We start from the raw sequence: 20,412 nt of genomic DNA, 5'->3' as shown, positions 1-20,412 counted from the left end.
TGCAGTGAAAATCATTTTATTTATAGCAGACGAAACAGTGAAGTTGAAATTCATTATCCTATCCAGCCGCTGATTAGCATAAGCCAGCTACATAACATAAACTAGCTACAATTCTCATCCTGATTATTATTTTTTTTAACATGGTGTCTTCACTTGTGTAAACTTTTTACAAAATAAAAGATGCCCCCTTTAGACATCAACTGATGAATGTGTCTGGTCTGGTGTTAAACTGTTCCAATCTCTCAGTGTGAAGATGAAGGTGAATGAGGAATATTATTTCTGCAGCCAATATCACATGTAATGTGATTGATCACCCCAGAACAGCAGGTTAACCATTAAGAAATCTCCACCAAACCACAATGCCAACATAATAATAGTAGTGTTATTAACGGCAAAGCCCTTATGATGTCCTCTGGGTAAATATAACTATGTAGATTTTTCTTTCTTACTGCTATACACAACTAAATTGATAAGAGAAGATTTGTCATCATACAGGATTTGGTAACACACACACACACAAAACAAACATTTCCTCTCACATTCTCACATGCAATACTCACACTCTTTCAACTCCAAGGTATAACCACTACAGGATGACTACCTAATTGCTAATAAAACATAACATGTAGTTACTTTATAGATATATGGACAGACAGTTGGGAAAAACAAGTCTTCAACAGTCTTGTGTTAAAAGGAGGGATCCCATATTGGATAGAATGTGAGACCAGAGCTCAACTTCTTCCAGCTCTTCTTCTCCAACCCCTCCCCTATCTCCTCTCCTCTCTCAGAGCCACCAGAAGCGGACGTAGACGATAAGCATAATGAAGAAGACCCCGCCTGCAGCCAGCTTAGCATAGGTGGAACGAGTGTTCAGGTACTTGGCATCGCTTCTGTACTTCTTTGACAGGCTGGACAGATTACTGGCCTTGGAGTCCAGAGCTGGATGTGATAGGAGTGGATCCAGGTGATCAGAGGGAACAGAAACCAGAACAAATCCTCATTTAACACAAGTGAGAATGGCATCTGCTTCCTCTTCCTCTGAAGCACTATTCTTTGTCAGAGCTTGACGAACAGTATGTAACAGAAGTGATACTCCCTTTTATTAGTGAATCTAGTGAATTCTACCTAACATTTACATTCTACCTATCATCATTCTGTTGCAATGATATGCATTTATGCTAATTAAATAAGCCCGGCCCTAGTTAGACATCGGAGATAAGGTTTGTATAATAGAGGTGTTTCAGTTATACATTGACCTACATGAACCATTATCACTGTAAATCTCTGAGAAGGAAGAACAAGAAGTAGACATTACCAGACAAGGCCTCCCCTCGCTGCAATACTTCCTCAATGTTGGCCACCATGATCCTCTGGACGTCCTGCAGCTCTGTGTTGATGCTGCCCAGGTTCCTACGGGCTCGGCTGTCTATGTAGGACTTCTTGGTCTTCTGAATGTAGGTGTCTGTAGACAGAGGGAAAAACTCCATAAAAAAGAGACATGTGAACATTACAGGACTTTATGGCATATTTATTCATAATTTAATGCTAGGGTTTCCTATTAAATCAACATTGGGTTGTTAGTAAGGATTCTAACGATGATATATTTCATTGAATCTCACCAAACTCAATGAAGGAGTACGGCCGGGACACAGTGGGGACCTTCTTCCCGTGCTGTTCATGGAACTCTGCCTGCAGGTCTTCCAGGTAAGCAAAGGCAAGTTTTTTGGGAAAGCTTGCTTCAGACAGCACTAGGTAGACCACTCCTTTTTCTATGACGTAGCTGGAGGGAGAAACATAAGGGAAACATGAGTCAGTGTCTGGGATGCATAACGGTCAGTGTATGCCTGCTTATTAGTGCAAGTCATTACTCTTTAAAAAACATTTGAGAAAGGTGTGTTATGACTAGTGTTTTGCCAAGAGAGTGTGGTTTGAACTCACTGAAAGGACATGGAGCCAGCCTCTAATGTGCAACGTGTGGGACTCTGGTCATTGAGTTTCCTGAACAGCTGTTTAGCCTGGCTCTGGTACTGTTGCAGGTCCCGACCCAACTAAACACAGGACAGAGCAAGAGGTTAAGCATCCAAGAAGATTTAAAAGGACACTGAACCAATGATTGGGATCAATATAAACGTCATTAACAAAGAAGCGGGTGGTCTGGGTATGGTAAACACAGTGACACATCACAGGAACAATGTGTATGATTTCCAAGCATCGGTTACAGTGCAGAGAAAAGACCAACCTTCTCACTTCCCTTTGGGAGAGCAGTTAGGAAAGCAAGGGAAACATGTTAGAGTTCTTCCAGCAGGTGGCAAGACTCACATGTAGCCTACAGCAACAACTCGGTAATACATTGCCTCCTTATTCGCTACAACTACAAGGAAATAACAAGGATGAATGATGCTTTTGATAAACAATTTGTGGGAGTACAGTAGACCGTCACAAATCGCAAATTAACTTGAGCAGAATTTACTCAATGGACCTACTTTATTAACCAAAGGAGATACATTTTGAATGTTGGAATACGGTATCACATGATCTGACTAAGCCTGGCCATTAGCGGGTAGATATTGTTACATCAGATAATGTGATTTAACCTCAGATTTTTGGTATACATTACATGATCGGTACTGTTTGGTGTAGCAGAGCATTTTCGACCAACCTTAGCTTGGGGACACCGTCTTCGCCCTCGAGTTGTGGAACAGGAGTCTCAAAATGGCCATGTCCAGTTGCACAGGGTACGTTTGAGTTTAGAAAATCCTCCTTTATTAAAATAAGTAATTTGGGGGGGGTCTAAGTAATCCAACAACGTGTACACCACCATCTTGTATATTTCAAGTCTTCGTTCATTGATCAAGACATGCGGCACTTCGGGGTAGACACCCACCTGTCTCAGTCAATTAGAGAAGACTTGAAATAGACAAGATGGCAGCGTTGGATTACTAAATGTAGCAAAAAAAGTACTTTATTTAATAAAGGAGCATTTTACTGAATTCGAACGGACCCCGTGCAACTGGACATGGCCATTTTATGAGACTCCTGTTACTACGTATCGAGGACGAAGAAAGCATTGCCAAGCTACACCAAACAGTACCTATCCTCTAACTCCCACTAATGGATACCAACAATCTTTGTTTAAACACATCTGTAGGTAGGCCATTCAATTATTAGCTGCCTGTTACTCTGACACAGCTGGAATACGTCCATCTGGATTTAAATGTCAGACACAATCAAGCTCATATAATATGATTTTAGTATGAAGAAAGTAGGCCTGCATAGATGACAAGGTCCATATTGCACACGTAGCACACTAGCGAAAAACTATTTGCCAATAGTAGGTGGGACGATAGATAGCTAGCACTATCAATTCAAGCTAACATACATGGCATTAGGAAAACCAGAAATATTAACCTGTTCGTCCTCCTGCATTGAGGCGGCAAGTGGCAGTCCATCCGCCAACCGAGCGATCATTGTCAGCAGCACCATTTTGGAACTGGATGTGTTATTGTCCACCACTAGTGATCGCCACAGTGTCACTAAGTGAAAGCTAATGACAGGCAGTAGCTAGATTGACAACACAACACTCCGGACGCGCTGAGCTGGCCGGAAACGCTAGTGCTTTGGGTGTCGCTCAAATCTGACCGTTCATCCCAGACAGGAATGCCTCAAAGGTTCCGCGTTACTCCCTCACTTATTATAATCGAATAGCCTCTGGGATTAAATAAAATGACCACTATGCATAAAATATAAATCACGACTCATGTAATTTGAAAAGAGGGGTCTATTGTTTCCTTTATTATGAAAATATGCACATGACATCCAGTATCCTACCACGGGCACAATAGCCTATTCCTCCCAACCCATTATCAGTGATGTATTAGAATGTATTAGAATTTGGTTAAATGGTTTTAGTTACATTTAGGCAACGTTGCTCAAAAAAGCGATTAATGCCATGATTTCAGAAATAACAACTGTAGGCAATGTGTGAGTCATAATGCATATAAAATTGCCCATGCAATCCATCAGCTATTAACCAGTGGAGTCCTGTCTGTCGAGTCCAGCTCTGTTTGAGGTCCTGGCACTTTCCTTTGGCCTGTCTACCCCTTCTCTCTTCTTTTACTTTATCTGTCATCATCTCATCAAACTTTGCTGCCTAAGCAGTGCCTAACCCTACACACACTGGTACTGGTGGCAACAAGCCCCTGGAAGACCATCCCTGCTCTCCACACCATGGACTTGCTGGCCAGGAGGACAGGTCGGGGGTGCCAACGGGCATTTATCGAAGTTGCATGTGCAGATAGCTGGCACCAGAGGGCAGCATTGGCCATGAGGAATGTAAGGCTCAGTGAGGAAGGAATCAGCAGGGCAGGAAGGGACTTGGACCTCAGGGCAGTTAACATTGCTGCAGCGAGCTCTCTCTGAGATAGACATGTGGAGAGAAAGAGGAACGGAGATTAATGTATAGATGTTCACGTTTAGTTTTTGAATACCATATTGTTTGCGAAATATCGATTTACTCTATTGTGTTGCAGCAGTTGGTTATTATTTTTGTGGTGAAACTCACGCAGCATGTTTTCACAGGTGTCTTCAGAGAATAATGGTGTGGGTGAGTAGCAGCTCCTCTCCATACACACACACTGGCTTCCCTGCAACTCACAGCCCCATTCCACACATGTATGCTCCCCTTGTTCCTCCATCTCACTCCAGAGCTCATCCCCTGGAGAATCGATAGCCAAGTTTCAATTATATGCCTAAAACATCAAAAGCACATACAGCAGGAGCTTATTCTACAAAACTTTGAAAGGCTACAGTACTTTCCAATCTTATCAGTATGTGTGTGTGTGTGTCCGTTTACATGGGTGCCTAGGTCTATGTATCTCACCTCTCATTGTTTTGAGACATTGGTCCAAACTGTGATAGGAGAAGGCAGCGTGGCAAGTCTGTAGGGAGTAGCAGTCACAGGCCCCTGCCCTGACGTTGCAGCCCCACATCCAGGGGCATAGGGGGTCTGCCAGGGGGTCTGCCTGATGCCCATGTAACACTGGAACACGACAGGGGAGAGTCACAGAAAGGGTGAGATTACTGGGATAAGGTAACGAGAAAGGTAACATTTTATTTGAAGATCTGTTATAATATATGTCAAATAAAATACAATTTTATTTGTGACATGCTTCGTAAACAAATAGTTAAACGCTTACATACGGGCCCTTCCCAACAATGTAGAGACACAAAAAAAGATACATTGATAAATAAATACAAAATGAGTAACGATAACTTGGCTATATACACGGTAACAATACAGAGTCAATGTGCAGGGGTACGAGGTAATTGAGGTAGATACAGTAAGCTCCAAAATAATTGGGACAGTGGCAATGTTTTTTTTATTCTGGCTCTGTACTACAGCACTTTGGATTTGAAATGATACAACGACTGAGGTTAAAATCAGCTTTAATGTCATCTTTGAGGGTATTTTCATCCATATCGGGTGTACGGTTTACAAATTATAGCACTTTTTGGGCATAGTCCAGGACCAAAAGTATTGGGACAATTTCACTTAGTAGTAAAGTAGTAAAAAGTTAAGTATTTGGGTCCCATATTCATAGCAGGCAATGACTACATCAAGCTTGTGACTCAAGCTTGTGTATTTGCTGTTGGTTTTGGTTGTGTAATTTTAATTCCCAACCACAACCAAGATAATTTTGTGCCCAAAATAATTGAATGGTAAATAATGTACAGTGTAATTTGAGTCACTTTTATTCTAAATAAGAATATAATGTTTCTAACCACTTATACATTAATGTGGATGCTACCTGAATGAGTCATGAATAATGATGTGTGAGAAGGTTAGACACAAATACCATACCCCCAAGACATGCTAACTGCTCAACATTCCAATAACATGGGAGGTTAGCATTTTTTTGTGGGAGTTTGATATTTGTGCGTCTAACTTTCTCACTCATCATTGAAATGATGTAGCTCCTTGCGGTCAGGTGCCAAGCAGTTGTCATACCAAGGGGTGATGCAGCCAGTCAAGATGCTCTCACTTGTGCAGCTGTATAACTTTGAGGATCTGAGGGCCCATGCAAAATCTTTTCAGCCTCCTGAGTGGGAAGAGGTGTTGTCGTGCCCTCTTCACAACTGTGTTGGTGTGTGTGGACCATGATAATTCCTGAGGGATGTGGACACAGAGGAACTTGAAGCTCTCGACCTGCTCCACTACAGCCCCGTCTATGTGAATGGGGGGCATGCTCAGCCCTCCATTTCCTGTAGTCCACAATCAGCTGTCTTGCTGAAATTGAGGGAGAGGTTATTGTCCGGGCACCACACTGCCATGCTGTCTCATCGTCGTCGATGATCAGGCCTACCACCGCTGTGTCGTCGGCAAATGTAATGATGGTGTTGTGCACGGCCACGCAGTCGTTGTTGAACAGGTAGTACTGGAGGGGACTAAGCACGTACCTCTGAGGGACCCCCATGTTGAGGGTCAGCATGGCAGATGTGTTGTTGCCTACCCTCACCACCTGGGGGCAGCCCGTCAGGAAGTCCAGGATCCAGTTGCAGACGAGGTGTTTAATCCCAGAGTCCTTAGCTTAGTGATGAGTTGAGGGCACTATGGTGTTAAATGCTGAGCTGTAGTCAATGAACAGCATTCTCAGGTAGGTGTTCCTTTTGTCCAGGTTGGAAAGGGCAGTAGGGAGTGCAATAGAGATTGTGTCATCTGTGGATCTGTTGGGGCGGCATGTGAATTGAAGTGGGTCCAGGGTGTCTGGGATGGTGGTGGTGATGACCTGCCTTTCAAAGCATTTCATGGCAACAAATGCGAGTGCTACGGGGCGATAGTCATTTAGATAGCATTCTTGGGCACAGGTACTAAGGTAACCTATGGTGGTCTGCTTAAACATGTAGGTGTTACAGACTGGGTCAGGGAGAGGTTGAAAATGTTAGTGAAGACACTTGCCAGCGCATGCTCTGAGTACACATCCTGGTAATCCATCTGGTCCTGCGGCCTTGTAAATGCTAACCTGTTTAAAGGTCTTACTCACATTGGCTACGGAGAGCGTGATCACACAGTCGTCTGGAACAGCTGGTGCTCTCATGCATGGTTCAGTGTTGCTAGCTACGACGCGAGCATAGAAGGTATATAGTTTGTCTGGACAGCTTGCGGCTGGGTTTCCCTTTGTAATCCGTGATAGTTTGCAAGCCCTGCCACATCCAACGGTCATCAGAGTCGATGTAATAGGATTCTGTATTGACACTTTGCCTGTTTGATGGTTCATTGGAGGGCGTAGCAGGATTTCTTATAAGCGTCCAGATTAGCGTCCAGATTAGCGTCCCAGTCCTTGAAAGTGGAAGATCTAGCCTTTAACTCAGTGCGGATGTTGCCTGTAATCCATGGCTTCTGGTTGGTATATCTATGTACGGTCACTGTGGGGACGATGTCATCGATGCACTTATTAATGAAGGCGGTGACTGATGCAGTAAACTCCTGAATGCCTTTGGATTAATCACAAAACATATTCCAGTCTGTGCTATCGAAACAGTCCTGTAGCTTAGCATCTGCTTCATCAGACCACTTCTATATTAAGCATGTGTGTAACTGGAACTTCCTGTTTGAGTTTATGCTTGTAAGCAGGAATCAGGAGGATAGAGTTACTACATTTTTGTGTGAGTCAGATTTGCTAAATGGAGGGTGAGGGAGAGCTTTGTATGCGTCTCTGTGTGTGGAGGAAAGGTGATCTAGAATGTTTTCGTCTCTACTTACACAGGTGACATGCTGGTAGAAATGAAGTAAAACAGATTTCAGTTTCCCTGCGCTGCCACTGGATGAGCATTTTCTTGTTTGCCTATGTACTTATACAGCTCGTTGAGTGCGGTCTTAGTGCCGACATCAGTTTGTGGTGGTAAATAGATAGCAAAATATAGATAAACTCTTGGTAAATAGTATGGTCTACAGCTTATCATGAGGTATTCTAACTCTGGCGAGCAGAAACTCGAGACTTCCTTCATATTAGAGACCAGGTGTTAACAGAGACACACCCCTCCCCCGACACCACCGTTCTGTCCTGACAATGTATAGATAAAACAGATTTATACATAGATATGTAATAATTATGAATATGTAGTTTAAGTAGGTTATAGGCAGACATACACAGTCACCCATTAACAAACGTAAGCTGTTACATAATACACAACCATGCACCACTTTCATCACTGTGGCTGTTACGCAATGCTTAAATTTGTACAGGGGCCGTACCTCAATGTGCCCTCTTAAGCCCCATCTGTTAGAACCAATCCTCTTACCTTTGCACACGCCGGTGTGTGGGGGTCTGGCAGGGCTGCGTCCGGTGAACAGGGTGCAGGTGAGGTCTCTGTCACAGTAGCCTTTCTCCCAGTGGGGGCCTCCACACACCTGGCCCATCTGACGGGCACACTGTGGGCAGCAGCCACACGGCTCAGTGACATGTCCCCCAGGGCAGACTCGCCTGGCATGGGGACACAGCACTCCAGAGCATGGCACACAGCCTGGGGCAAGGGGAGCTGTGGGCGATATAGACAATATGATGCACTGCACGCACCTCTGTAGTTAGTTACAATACTGCAATTCCATTGTCATAGTCAAAGTGGAGTTCACTAGAGGACGCAAATAACTATTTATCTAACTGCTTTTCAAATACACTCATGAATAAAACAAATAAAAGTCAAAATATGGAACACATAATATTGGGAATAGTAACAGGTAGACTCACGGCTGCAGAGTCCAGCACTGGGTGTTTGCTCCTTGTCAGCGGGCTTCACAGACACACATGTGAGGTTGGTGTCACACTGGCCCTCCACTGCCCCTCCACACACTTCCCCCTTACCTAGAATAACCTGCCCATGCAGCTGTGAGGGGCTACACCCCAACAAGAACACCCAGAGCCCAAGATAAAACAGAACCATTGCTCTGTTATCAATAACCCAACTTACCGTACCAAAGCATAGGCTCGAAGAGAGCTTCAGTTCCTCTGAGAGACTTATGAACATCATGTGTTCCTCCTCCCACTGTCCTTCAGCCAGATTCCTGACCAACCATCTCTTTTCTTATCCCAGCCAAAACCACACACCCCTCTCCCTCGCTCATTCCCTCCGGCTCCGTCTGTCCCGGTCTCTCTCTCCTGTACACATTTAATCAAATTCCAAAAGATTTCACAACAGCTATGCTTCAATAGCCTCAAAGAAAACATGTCCAAAGTTTCATTCTCTCCAAGAGTTGGCGATACTGTTATTGAGTAGAAAGGCTGGCTTGGTCTCTCCTCTCACGTGAAAAGTGTGTATGATCACGGGTGGAATGTGTAGTATAGTCAATAGCGGATATGGAAAGGGTCAGGGAAGTAGAGGGTCAGGGAAGTAGAGGGGGAGGGAGGAAGGGAGCGACTAAGAACACAGAGAGACCGCAGACACCACAGCCAAGAGGGACTGACATGGACAAAGCACTTCTCTGTCTGACAGAGGCAGGCAGGCACACAACCTCTGAGATCATTCTCTGCTTTTTGATTTACAAGTACTGAAAGAGATCTGAAACTGAAGTCATACTCTGCAGAGCCCAGAATCCTAACAGAGAAAGATAGAGACAAACAAATGAACATGAAACTTGGGAGAATAACAGGTGAAAATCTATATGGCATAACATTCCAAAACGGTTGATCTTTTATTTAATATGCAATGTCCAAGAGTGTTTACAAAAATGATTCAAGTTTTGTTTAGATTTCCCTTTCACTCACATACAAGTTCAGTTATACTGTAATTCACTTTAAAGATAATATCAAGACTACAATACTGGAAAGAATGCAGTTCACACTTTTGAGGTCAGTGGCAATTCAACTTATAGATGTACTGATTTACTTCAGGGTTAGGTTACAGTCTAATACAGTACTTATATGAAAAGGTATCGACCACACAAAAATGCATTGTTGCTCCTGTAAACGACAAAGAGAGTAAAAACAAATAAAGTATGAAGAAAACAACCCTGCAGGTCTCACTATAAAAACAATATAGATTACATATCAGAAACCATTTTAAGATACAAGGTGCTAAAAGTATTTTTAACAGTTCCCTAGTAGGCTATGCTCTTGATGCTCTTAATGCCCTACTACATGATGCTTGATTGCACCTCTTGCATGTCTGTTTTTTTGGGCGTTTTGGGCATTTTGGGCTTCTGGCAGTGGAATGTTTCTTTACATTTGAATACATGTGCAGGCGATAGTCAGTTAAATCAAACTTATTGGGTACAGTGTTAGTGTTTTCTGTTCCTCCTTATTAAAATCAGTTAGAAGCAGGAGAACAGAATAGGAGATTTCAGAGTTGACATCTTGGGAGAGTCTAGATAAACAGAGAAATGCATGACTGTTTAAACCGACTCTGTGATGCTCCCAGGCTGGCCTATAAAGCCAAGCCTCCGTGCTGCTGTCATTGCTCCCCGAGGATCTGCTGGAGTCTCTGTGCTATGGAGAGGGCCTTGGGATGGGGGCAGGGCAGCAAGGGCAGGCGGGGAGGGCCCAGAGCCAATCCTGACACCTCACTCATCAGCTGCTTATTCACAGCCAAATCAAACCCTGCACACACAAACACAATGTATCATATCACAAAAGGCACAGACTCACTCTAGGTTAATCTCACAGATGACACACATGGGAATGACTTGTGGGTGAAAATGTTGCACTCACTCACCTAGATTTATTGCATAACAGAGGATATCTTGCACCTGGAACTGCAAAGGGAGATCAAAGACATGAATCAATCAGATTATCACAGATTTAGGAAAACTACAATGATGTCCTGAGTTGTTGTTTTGTCTGAGGCTGAAAATAAGGTGTACCTGTATAGTCCTGGCCTTGGTGAGGTCCCCTTTATCAAAGGCTGACATGAGTCTGTTCACACTGCTGCCCAGGTAGTTGTATGTGCTGGGGAGAGAGTGACATTCCTAAGACATACAGTGCATTCGGAAAGTATTCAGACCCCTTGACTTTTTCTACATTTTGTTATGTTGCAGCCTTATTCTAAAATTGAGGAAAATGTTTTATTTAATCAATCTACACACAATACCCCATAATGAAATGTTTGCTAATTCATAAAAATAAAAAGGGTATCTATCGGGGCCTCCCGAGTAGCGCAGCGTTCTAAGGCACTGCATCGTGTCAATACAGACCCGGGTTCGATTCCGGGCTTTATTACAACCGGCTGTGATCGGGAGTCCCATAGGGCGGTCGCACAATTGGCCCAGCGTCGTCCGGGTTAGGGCTTATTGCTCTCTAGTGACTCCTTGTGGCGGGCCGGGCACCTGCAGGCTGACCAGGTTGTCAGTTGAACGGTGTTTCCTCCGACACATTGGTGCGGCTGGCTTCAGGGTTAAGCGGGCAGGTGTTAAGTGCGGTTTGGCGGGTCATGTGTCGGAGGACGCATGAAATCGACTTTCGCATCCCGAGCCCGTTGGGAAGTTGCAGTGATGAGACAAGATTGAAATTGAGGAGAAAAAGGGGGTAAAATCCAAAACAAAAATGTAAAACAGAAAACAAAATAAAAAATACCTTACATAAGTATTCAGACCCTTTGCTATGAGACTTGAAATTTAGCTCTGGTGCATCTTGTTTCCAATGATCATCCTTGAGATGTTTCTACTTGAGTCCACCTGTGGTAAATTCAATGGATTGGACATGATTTGGAAAGGCACACACCTGTCTATATAAGGTCCCACAGTTGATATGCTTGATTTTTGCTCTGACATGCACTGAGGTCGAAGGAATTGTCTGTAGAGCTCCGAGACAGGATTGTGTCGAGGCACAGATCTGGGGAAGGGTACCAAAAAACATTACTGCACCATTGAAGGTCCCCAAGAACACAGTGGCCTCCATCATTCTTAAAATTGAAGAAGTTTGGAACCACCAAGACTATTCCTAGGAAACCTGGCACCATCCCTACAGTGAAGCATGGTGGTGGCAGCATCATGCTGTGGGGATGTTTTTCAGTGGCAGGGACTGGGAGACGAGTCAGGATCGAGGCAAAGATGAACAGAGCAAAATACAGAGAGAGATCCTTGATGAAAACCTGTTCTAGAACAGGACCACAGACTGGGGCGAAGGTTCACCTTCCAACAGGACAATGACCCTAGCACACAGCCAAGACAACGCAGGAGTGGCTTTGGGACAAGTCTCTGAATGTCCTCGAGGGGACCAGCCAGAGCCCGGACTTGAACACGATCAAACATCTCTGGAGAGACCTGAAAATAGGTGTGCAGCGACGCTCCCCATCCAACCTGACAGAGCCTGAGAGGATCTGCAGAGAAGAATGGGAGAAACTCCCCAAATACAGGTGTGCTAAGCTTGTAGCATCGTACCCAAGAAGACTCAAGGCTGTAATTGCTGCCAAAGGTGCTTCAACAAAGTACTGAGTAAAGGGTCTGAATACTTATGTAAATGTGATATTTCAATTTTTTTTCTAAAAACCTGTTTTTGCTTTGTCATTATGTGGTATTGTGTGTAGATTGATGAGAAAAAAAAACATTTAATACATTTTAGTATAAGGCTGTAACATAACAAAATGTGGAAAAAGTCAAGGGGTCTGAATACCCTCAGAATGCACTGTAAGTGTCTGCCTAATGGACTGACTTCACACAGAGAGCCTAGTTCTCTCAGGGTTAAAGTATGATATCAAATAGAGACCAACCTGCCTACAGCCCCATTGGCACCCATTGCCAAAGCTCCTAGCAGTTGCTGTTAAAGAGTAAAACATTCTTTAATTAGATAAACATAACATACTGAACACGACTTGCCTCTAAGGCAGTCCTCGAGTATCCCAACAGGACACATTTTTGTTGGTGCCCCAAATAAAAACACCTGATTTAAATGATCGAGGGCTTGATGATTATTTGACAAGTTGAATCAGGTGTGCTTGTCTGGGGCAACAATAAAAATGTGTACTGTTTGGGGTACTTGAGGACTGGAGTTGGGAAACACTGTTCTAAGGATAAGTTATCTTCATACTGACAGAGAGAGACAAGCACAGAGAGGGAGGAGAAAGATGAAGTGCTGACCTCATCTATACCATATAGGAGTGACCAGTGAGATGAACTATAGCTGACACACTGGCCAAAGTCCATCAGGTCGCTGCCACTGAACTTCAGCCCCTGGAACGAGGGGATCTGATTCGCTATCCCCTCCAACACATCCCTTGATCGCACTGACAGGAGAAAAGAGTGGCTGAGAATCAACATGCTTTTAATTCAAACCCTGAATATTAGAGTACCACATGCAGAGGTGCATCAAGAAGTGACCGACTGTATCATATCAACTGAAAGCAGAGTACTCACAGTTGACCCCGGTCACAGCTGGAATGTGATAATAGTAGAAGGGCATGGCTGGGGCGGCTGCAGCCACTTCCTGGAGAAACATCCTCAGAGCATCTGAGTTCAGTGGAAGGAAACAGCATAAGGAAAGGAAATCCCTACAGTGAATTTCACTGCAACGTTGATCCGAGTGGAATGGCTTAGGCATACCGTAATGAGCAAACAGAACCACAAGTATACGTCACAACCCGAAAAATAGTCTCAACCCACATGCAGTGGCGGGTTTGAAGAAAGAGGGGGAGATCACTGATATCCCATCGGCTCCTATTTCAGCAGCATGTCGTGCCTGCATGGGGGACACAGAGATAGTACGACACCTTAATTACACTGTGAGCTGTTCCAAGGCCTTGTGCTGAGTTTAGACTAGTTATGGGTAGGCAGGAGTCCCAGCAGGTTGTGGCAGGGATGACTCACCAGCTCCTGGGAGTCCTTCAGACTCATGCAGCCCACGTGCACTATCACCTGCTCCAGCCTGTGAAAACACAAGTGTGCCAAGAAGCCAGCAAGGCTTAATCAGTGACTCATTCACACACAGAGAAACAGTATTGCCACATACATTGAGCATAGCAAACATTAGGAACACCTTCTTAATATTGAGTTGCACCACCCCCACCTCCTTTTGCCCTAAGAACAGCCTCTATTCATGGACTCTACAATGTATTGAAAGCATTCCACAGGGATGCTGGCCCATGGTGCAGGTATTGACAAACCGGTGCACCAGGCACCTACTACCATACCCCGTTCAAAAGGCACTTTGTCTTACACAATCCATGTCTCAATTGTCTCAAGACTTAGAAATCATTCATTAACCTGTCTCCTTCCCTTCATAGAAGTGTATTTAACAAGTGACATCAATAAGAGATCATAGCTTTCACCTTGATTCACCTGGTCAGTCTGTCATGGAAATAGTTGTCCTTAATGTTTTGTACACTCAGTGTATAAACCATATTACACACAATTGATAACCACATTCTGTATTACTTACTTGTTGGGTTTAGAGCTTGCAAGAATGGCATTTCACAGACTTACTTGTTCTTGCCCTGATGACACCACTCCACTGCAAGCAGCTTCCTCTCCTCCACAGTGAGAGACATACCTTCTCCTGTCGTGCCATTTACTGGTGGAGCAGTTGGGGAAAAGAACAGAGGCATAACGAATAGCTGTGCTTGAGCTTGGTAGGAAAGTGATAGTACCACTATGACTTTGCACAGATCTAATGGGGGAAGATGAGTAATAACTGTAAGGAGGTAGCCAGACCCGGCGCCAGGATAAAGTGACTAAAGAGGCAGTTGTAATCGGCGAGGCAGCTACATTTCTGGGCATTCTTGCAATAGAATATTGAATTCTGCTTAGCTTATGCTATACCACAACAAAGTTCAAACGCAGACTCATTGAGTGATTTTGAAGTGACAGGTTGGCGCGAAATCTGTAGCCCGTCTCCGCTGCCCTGTATCCGTGTAAAATAGGGTCCTTATAGCAGTGGTAAGACCAAAGATTCAGTAGGAGGCAGGAAGGTAGAGGTGCAAATAACTGTTGGATTTATTTACACAGCGCTGGTGTTTCAAAGAAGACGCTGATATTTACACACACACACACACACACACACACACACACACACACACACAGTGGGGCAAAAAAGTATTTAGTCAGCCACCAATTGTGCAAGTTCTCCCACTTAAAAAGATGAGAGGCCTCCCGGGTGGCGCAGTGGTTAAGGGCGCTGTACTGCAGCGCCAGCTGTGCCATCAGAGTCCCTGGGTTCGCGCCCAGGCTCTGTCGTAACCGGCCGCGACCGGGAGGTCCGTGGGGCGACGCACAATTGGCCTAGCGTCGTCCAGGTTAGGGAGGGCTTGGTCGGTAGGGATGTCCTTGTCTCATCGCGCACCAGCGCCTCCTGTGGCGGGCCGGGCGCAGTGCGCGCTAACCAAGGTTGCCAGGTGCACGGTGTAGCCTCCGACACATTGGTGTGGCTGGCTTGCGAGGTTGGATGCGCGCTGTGTTAAGAAGCAGTACGGCTGGCTGGGTTGTGTATCGGAGGACGCATGACTTTCAACCTTCGTCTCTCCCGAGCCCGTACGGGAGTTGTAGCGATGAGACAAGATAGTAGCTACTACAACAATTGGATACCACGAAATTGGGGAGAAAAAGGGGTTAAAAAATAAAATAAAAAAATAAAAAAAGATGAGAGAGGCCTGTAATTTTCATCATAGGTACACTTCAACTATGACAGACAAAATGAGGAAAACAAATCCAGAAAATCACATTGTAGGATTTTTAATGAATTTATTTGCAATTTATTAATTTGCAAATAAATTCATAAAAAATCCTACAATGTGATTTTCGGGATTTTTTTCCCCTCATTTTGTCTGTCATAGTTGAAGTGTATGATGAAAATTACAGGCCTCTCTCATCTTTTTTAAATTTTTTTATTTTATTTTTTAACCCCTTTTTCTCCCCAATTTCGTGGTATCCAATTGTTGTAGTAGCTACTATCTTGTCTCATGGAATATACGTATTTGGTCACCTACAAACAAGCAAGATTTCTGGCTCTCACAGACCTGTAACTTCTTTAAGAGGCCTGTCCTCCACTTGTTACCTGTATTAATGGCACCTGTTTGAACTTGTTATCACTATAAAAGACACCTGTCCACAACCTCAAACAGTCACACTCCAAACTCCACTATGGCCAAGACCAAAGAGCTGTCAAAGGACACCAGAAACAAAATTCTAGACTCGTCGTGTTTGGAGGACAAAGAATGCTGAGTTGCATCCAAAGAACACCATACCTACTATGAAGCATGGGGGTAGAAACATCATGCTTTGGGGCTGTTTTTCTGCAAAGGGACCAGGACGACTGATCCGTGTAAAGGAAAGAATGAATGGGGCCATGTATCGTGAGATTTTGAGTGAAAACCTCCTTCCATCAGCAAGGACATTGAAGATGAAACGTGGCTGGGTCTTTCAGCATGACAATGATCCCAAACACACCGCCCGGGCAACGAAGGAATGGCTTCGTAAGAAGCATTTCAAGGTCCTGGAGTGGCCTAGCCAGTCTCCAGATCTCAACCTCATAGAAAATCTTTGGAGGGAGTTGAAAGTCCGTGTGGCCCAGCAACAGCCCCAAAACATCACTGCTCTAGAGGAGATCTGCATGGAGGAATGGGCCAAAATACCAGCAACAGTGTGTGAAAACCTTGTGAAGACTTATTGAAAACGTTTGGCCTCTGTCATTGCCAACAAAGGGTATATAACAAAGTATTGAGATAAACTTTTGTTATTGACAAAATACTTTTTTCCCACCATAATTTGCAAATAAATTCATTAAAAATCCTACAATGTGATTTTCTGGATTTTTTTTCTCATTTTGTCTGTCATAGTTGAAGTGTACCTATGATGACAATTACAGGCCTCATCTTTTTAAGTGGGAGAACTTGCACAATTGGTGGCTGACTAAATACTTTTTTGCCACACTGTATACACACACATACACAAAATTCTGAATTCAAAATGTCAGCATTCAAAAGAAAAACCCTCTCATGAGGCACATTCTGACGTAACTAATAAAGCACAGGTGGGGTCCAGCAGGCTCAGATACAGCCTCCCCTTGGGTTACCCAAAAGTGAACTAACTAGAACACCTATTCTTGGCACACAGGACAGGTATATCTATGCAAACTAAAGTGTGCGCGTTCAAACAACATTAAACATGGAGAAATCGGACACATGCTGTCCAAACAAAGACAACGAAGAAATTGACAGTAAACTGTTAAATGTTTTGCTCAGTTTGTGAGGTCTCCAAACAATGTGTCTTTTTGTAGAACTTCCGTAACCATACATTCTAAATGGGGGAGTAGATAGGGATTAACTTTGCAGATAAGTACCTAGGTGTCTAACCAGACACCTAGGTATTTGTCCACATATTCTAAGTCAGACCCGTCCAGAGTAGTGATGCTAGGCAGGAGGGCAGCGATCGGTTGAAGAGCATGCATTTAGTTTTCCTAGCGTTTAAGAGCAGTTGGAGGCCACAGAAGGAGAGTTGTATGGCATTGAAGCTCATCTGGAGGTTAGTTAACACAGTGCCCAAAGAAGGGCCAGAAGTATACAGAATGGTGTCGTCTGTGCAGGTGGATTAGAGAATCCTCAGATTCAAGAGTGACATTGATGTATACAGAGAAAAGAGTCGGCCCGAGAATTGAACCCTGTGGCACCCCCATAGACTGCCAGAGGTCCAGACAACAGGCCCTCCCTTCTGATTTGACACACTGAACTCCGTCTGAGTAGTAGTTGGTGAACCAGGCGAGACAGTCATTTGAGAAACCAAACTGGTTGACCCTTCTTGGCAGCAATAACCTCAACCAAACATTTTCTGTAGTTGCGGATCAGACCTGCACAATGGTCAGGAGGAATTTTGGACCATTCCTCTTTACAAATCTGTTTCAGTTCAGCAATATTCTTGGGATGTCTGGTGTGAACTGCTCTCTTGAGGTCATGCCACAGCAACTGAAATCGGGTTGAGGTCAGGACACCATTAAGCGTATTTTCTTCTGTTGTTGATTTACTTCTGTGTTTTGAGTCGTTGTCCTGTTGCATCACCCAACTTCTGTTGAGCTTCAATTGGCAGACAGATAGCCTAACAGTCTCCTGTAAAATGTCTTGATAAACTTGGGAATTAATTTTTCCTCTGATGATAGCAATCAGTCCAGGCCCTGAGGCAGCCCCAAAACATGATAATCCCTCTACCATACTTTACAGCTGGGATGAGGTTTTGATGTTGGTGTGCTGTGCCTTTTTTTCTCCACAGTGTTGTGTGTTCCTTCCAAACAACTCAACTGTAGTTTCATCTGTCCACAGAATATTTTGCCAGTAGCGCTGTGGAACATCCAGGTGCACTTTGGCAAACTTCAGACGTGCAGCAGTTTTTTTGGACTGCAGTGGCTTCTTCTGTCTTCGCCACACAAACCTCCCCTTATTCTTGTCTGGACATTTAAAAATTATGCTTGAGACACGTTTATGCTTGAGACACTGCTCACACGTAAGCAGTAACCTCAAATATTGTCAGGATGTAGCAGTGGTCATTTTCCCTTCAACTGATCGAACCCAGGGCTGTAGTGACGCATCAAGCACTGCGATTCAGTGCCTTAGACCACTGCGCCACTCGGGAGGCCCACAGTTCACTATTTCTAACCACCCCGCTTAAATGCACACTACCCAAACTCATGGACATGTGACAGCTTGGCAGAATGGCAACCACTGCTACGTGATACCGTTGGTCAATATGTATGTCCATTTGGTGAATGTGGATTGTCGGAGCAAATAAAGGAACATCATAACAGTTGCCCCGAGGCAGATGAATACTTTTCCCAGGCCCTAAACAATGTAGACTAAGCTTTTGGCTATGCAGTGGCACAAACTTCCCCGCATGAGCCATTGTTGAAGCAGGTAAGGGAGCATTCTCTCCCAAACGATGCACAAGAGACACTGGGGTTGTCTCCAGACCTCAAAACAGTGACAACTTCCGTGCCACACCCAGGAACATTCACCCCCCCCCATCCCATCATTGGGCACTTCCCATAGGAACAGCAGAGGAGTAGGAAGGAGACAGTTCGGCCTCCAACACACTGTCCTCCTCACCAGGTAACTTTTAACTTGACTCTGCCCTTATAAATAAAAAATTACAGGCGGAGGCGTATCACATTATTCACTTAGCCTACCACAGAGATGAGAAGTGTTTCACGCTTTTTACAGAAACCCAAACGAGTCATACCTAATCACCCCCCTACACACACTGCGGCCCGCTCTGTCAATTGTGCGGACACAGTGCAGCTGATATTTTCTTTGCGTCAACCTGTCACTCAATCATTTGACGTTTTATTTACTGTAGGGGCATAAAACTGAGTTTGAACGGAGGGGATACCCCTCAAGGAGCCAGGTAAAGAGGAAGCTCTTACCAAATATACTCTTAACACCTTGTTGCTCTAACAGGTAGTCAACGTAGGGTCTGATCTCTGAAAGGTTGATTTCACTGTGGAGAGAGAGGAGAGAGATTAGATGAAGAGTACAGTAAGTTGAAGAATGTAAAGTCAACAACAGCTCTAATCATAAATGCATACATAACATGACCCATAAAACAAGTTAGATCACCTACCCTTCAGGAGTGAGAGGTGTAAAAGTGGCAGCTACAAGGCCGGTGGCCTTCCTGCCAACAACGGGAGTCATGGCTGTGTGAGAGAAAATATGCTGACTGTGCATGGTTGGTTGGGGTGGGAGGGAGGGGGGTCTGTTAATTTCCTGAGTTTAATTGAATCCTTCACTACAAAAGAATACCAAAACTGGTTGAATCAATGTTGTTTCCACAAAATTTCAACCCCAACAAAATCTGATGAAATTGCTGACAACTCAACCAGATGTAAATTAGACATTGAACTGATGTCTGTGCCCAGTGGGTAGAGTAGAATTCTGCACTACAATATGAAAACAACCATGGAATGGATAATATTTCATAGCTTTACAATAATAGGTCTGATTCTTCAAACTACATTGAGCCTATAGTGACTCTCCCCTAAGACTGACATTAACTTGCCAAGCAAACAGTGAACAATGGTACTGGCACTGACCCCTGTTAACGTTATATAGCTTACTGACGATCTCGTGTATTTCTTATTTCTATTGGTCGTGTGTTTTTGTTCTACTTTACTCTATAGTACTACGGATATTGATTCCTGCTTTGTTGGGGAAGAGTTTGCCAGAAAGGCATTTCACAGTACTTGTGCACGTGACAATACAACCTGAAACTTAGACTATCAGTTCATCATGTTAGGCATACAATACTAAATATTTTCTTACCCGTTTTGTTTGTTCCTCCAGTAGATCCTGCACAAATAGGTGGAAATATGATGCAAGCCTTTATTTCGTTTTCTTGTTGAAGAGAGCCTGCCTTACCTTCTGCCTCTACCAGAGAGTTTTCAACATGGATTTGACGTCAAAACTCAAGTAGGTCATGTGAGACCAGACGTTGCACATGACTTTACTATGCTAGGT

At 44.1% G+C, this 20,412-nt stretch overlaps 3 protein-coding genes across 3 annotated transcripts; all 3 read right to left on the bottom strand.

Annotated features, from left to right (window-relative positions):
* LOC139409220 (SEC22 homolog B, vesicle trafficking protein b) lies at positions 1-3,648 on the bottom strand. The gene is made up of 5 exons (XM_071154069.1): positions 3,409-3,648; positions 1,939-2,048; positions 1,620-1,780; positions 1,316-1,462; positions 1-939 (listed from the first exon to the last, which is right to left on the bottom strand). Exons 1-5 carry the CDS (start codon positions 3,481-3,483, stop codon positions 785-787), a joined length of 648 nt encoding a protein of 215 aa, XP_071010170.1. The 5' UTR covers positions 3,484-3,648; the 3' UTR covers positions 1-784.
* A 115-nt stretch (positions 3,649-3,763) lies between these two features.
* On the bottom strand, positions 3,764-9,014 carry LOC139409219 (cysteine-rich motor neuron 1 protein-like). The gene is made up of 5 exons (XM_071154068.1): positions 8,745-9,014; positions 8,299-8,535; positions 4,880-5,038; positions 4,562-4,714; positions 3,764-4,415 (listed from the first exon to the last, which is right to left on the bottom strand). The coding sequence occupies exons 1-5, from the start codon at positions 8,935-8,937 to the stop codon at positions 4,168-4,170; spliced, it is 990 nt and encodes a 329-aa protein (XP_071010169.1). The 5' UTR covers positions 8,938-9,014; the 3' UTR covers positions 3,764-4,167.
* A 640-nt stretch (positions 9,015-9,654) lies between these two features.
* LOC139410165 (N-acetylneuraminate pyruvate lyase (dihydrodipicolinate synthase)) lies at positions 9,655-20,366 on the bottom strand. The gene is made up of 12 exons (XM_071155616.1): positions 20,218-20,366; positions 19,520-19,592; positions 19,323-19,396; positions 14,405-14,492; positions 13,790-13,847; positions 13,586-13,661; positions 13,340-13,432; positions 13,064-13,209; positions 12,697-12,743; positions 10,853-10,937; positions 10,705-10,744; positions 9,655-10,589 (listed from the first exon to the last, which is right to left on the bottom strand). The coding sequence occupies exons 2-12, from the start codon at positions 19,588-19,590 to the stop codon at positions 10,444-10,446; spliced, it is 924 nt and encodes a 307-aa protein (XP_071011717.1). The 5' UTR covers positions 19,591-19,592; positions 20,218-20,366; the 3' UTR covers positions 9,655-10,443.
* Between the last annotated feature and the right edge of the window lie 46 nt (positions 20,367-20,412).

The sequence above is a fragment of the Oncorhynchus clarkii genome, chromosome 5, assembly GCF_045791955.1.
Source record: "Oncorhynchus clarkii lewisi isolate Uvic-CL-2024 chromosome 5, UVic_Ocla_1.0, whole genome shotgun sequence".
Lineage (NCBI taxonomy): Eukaryota > Metazoa > Chordata > Actinopteri > Salmoniformes > Salmonidae > Oncorhynchus > Oncorhynchus clarkii.
The sequence above is the reverse complement of the archived record's forward strand: the minus strand, read 5'-3'. Positions and strand labels throughout refer to the sequence as shown.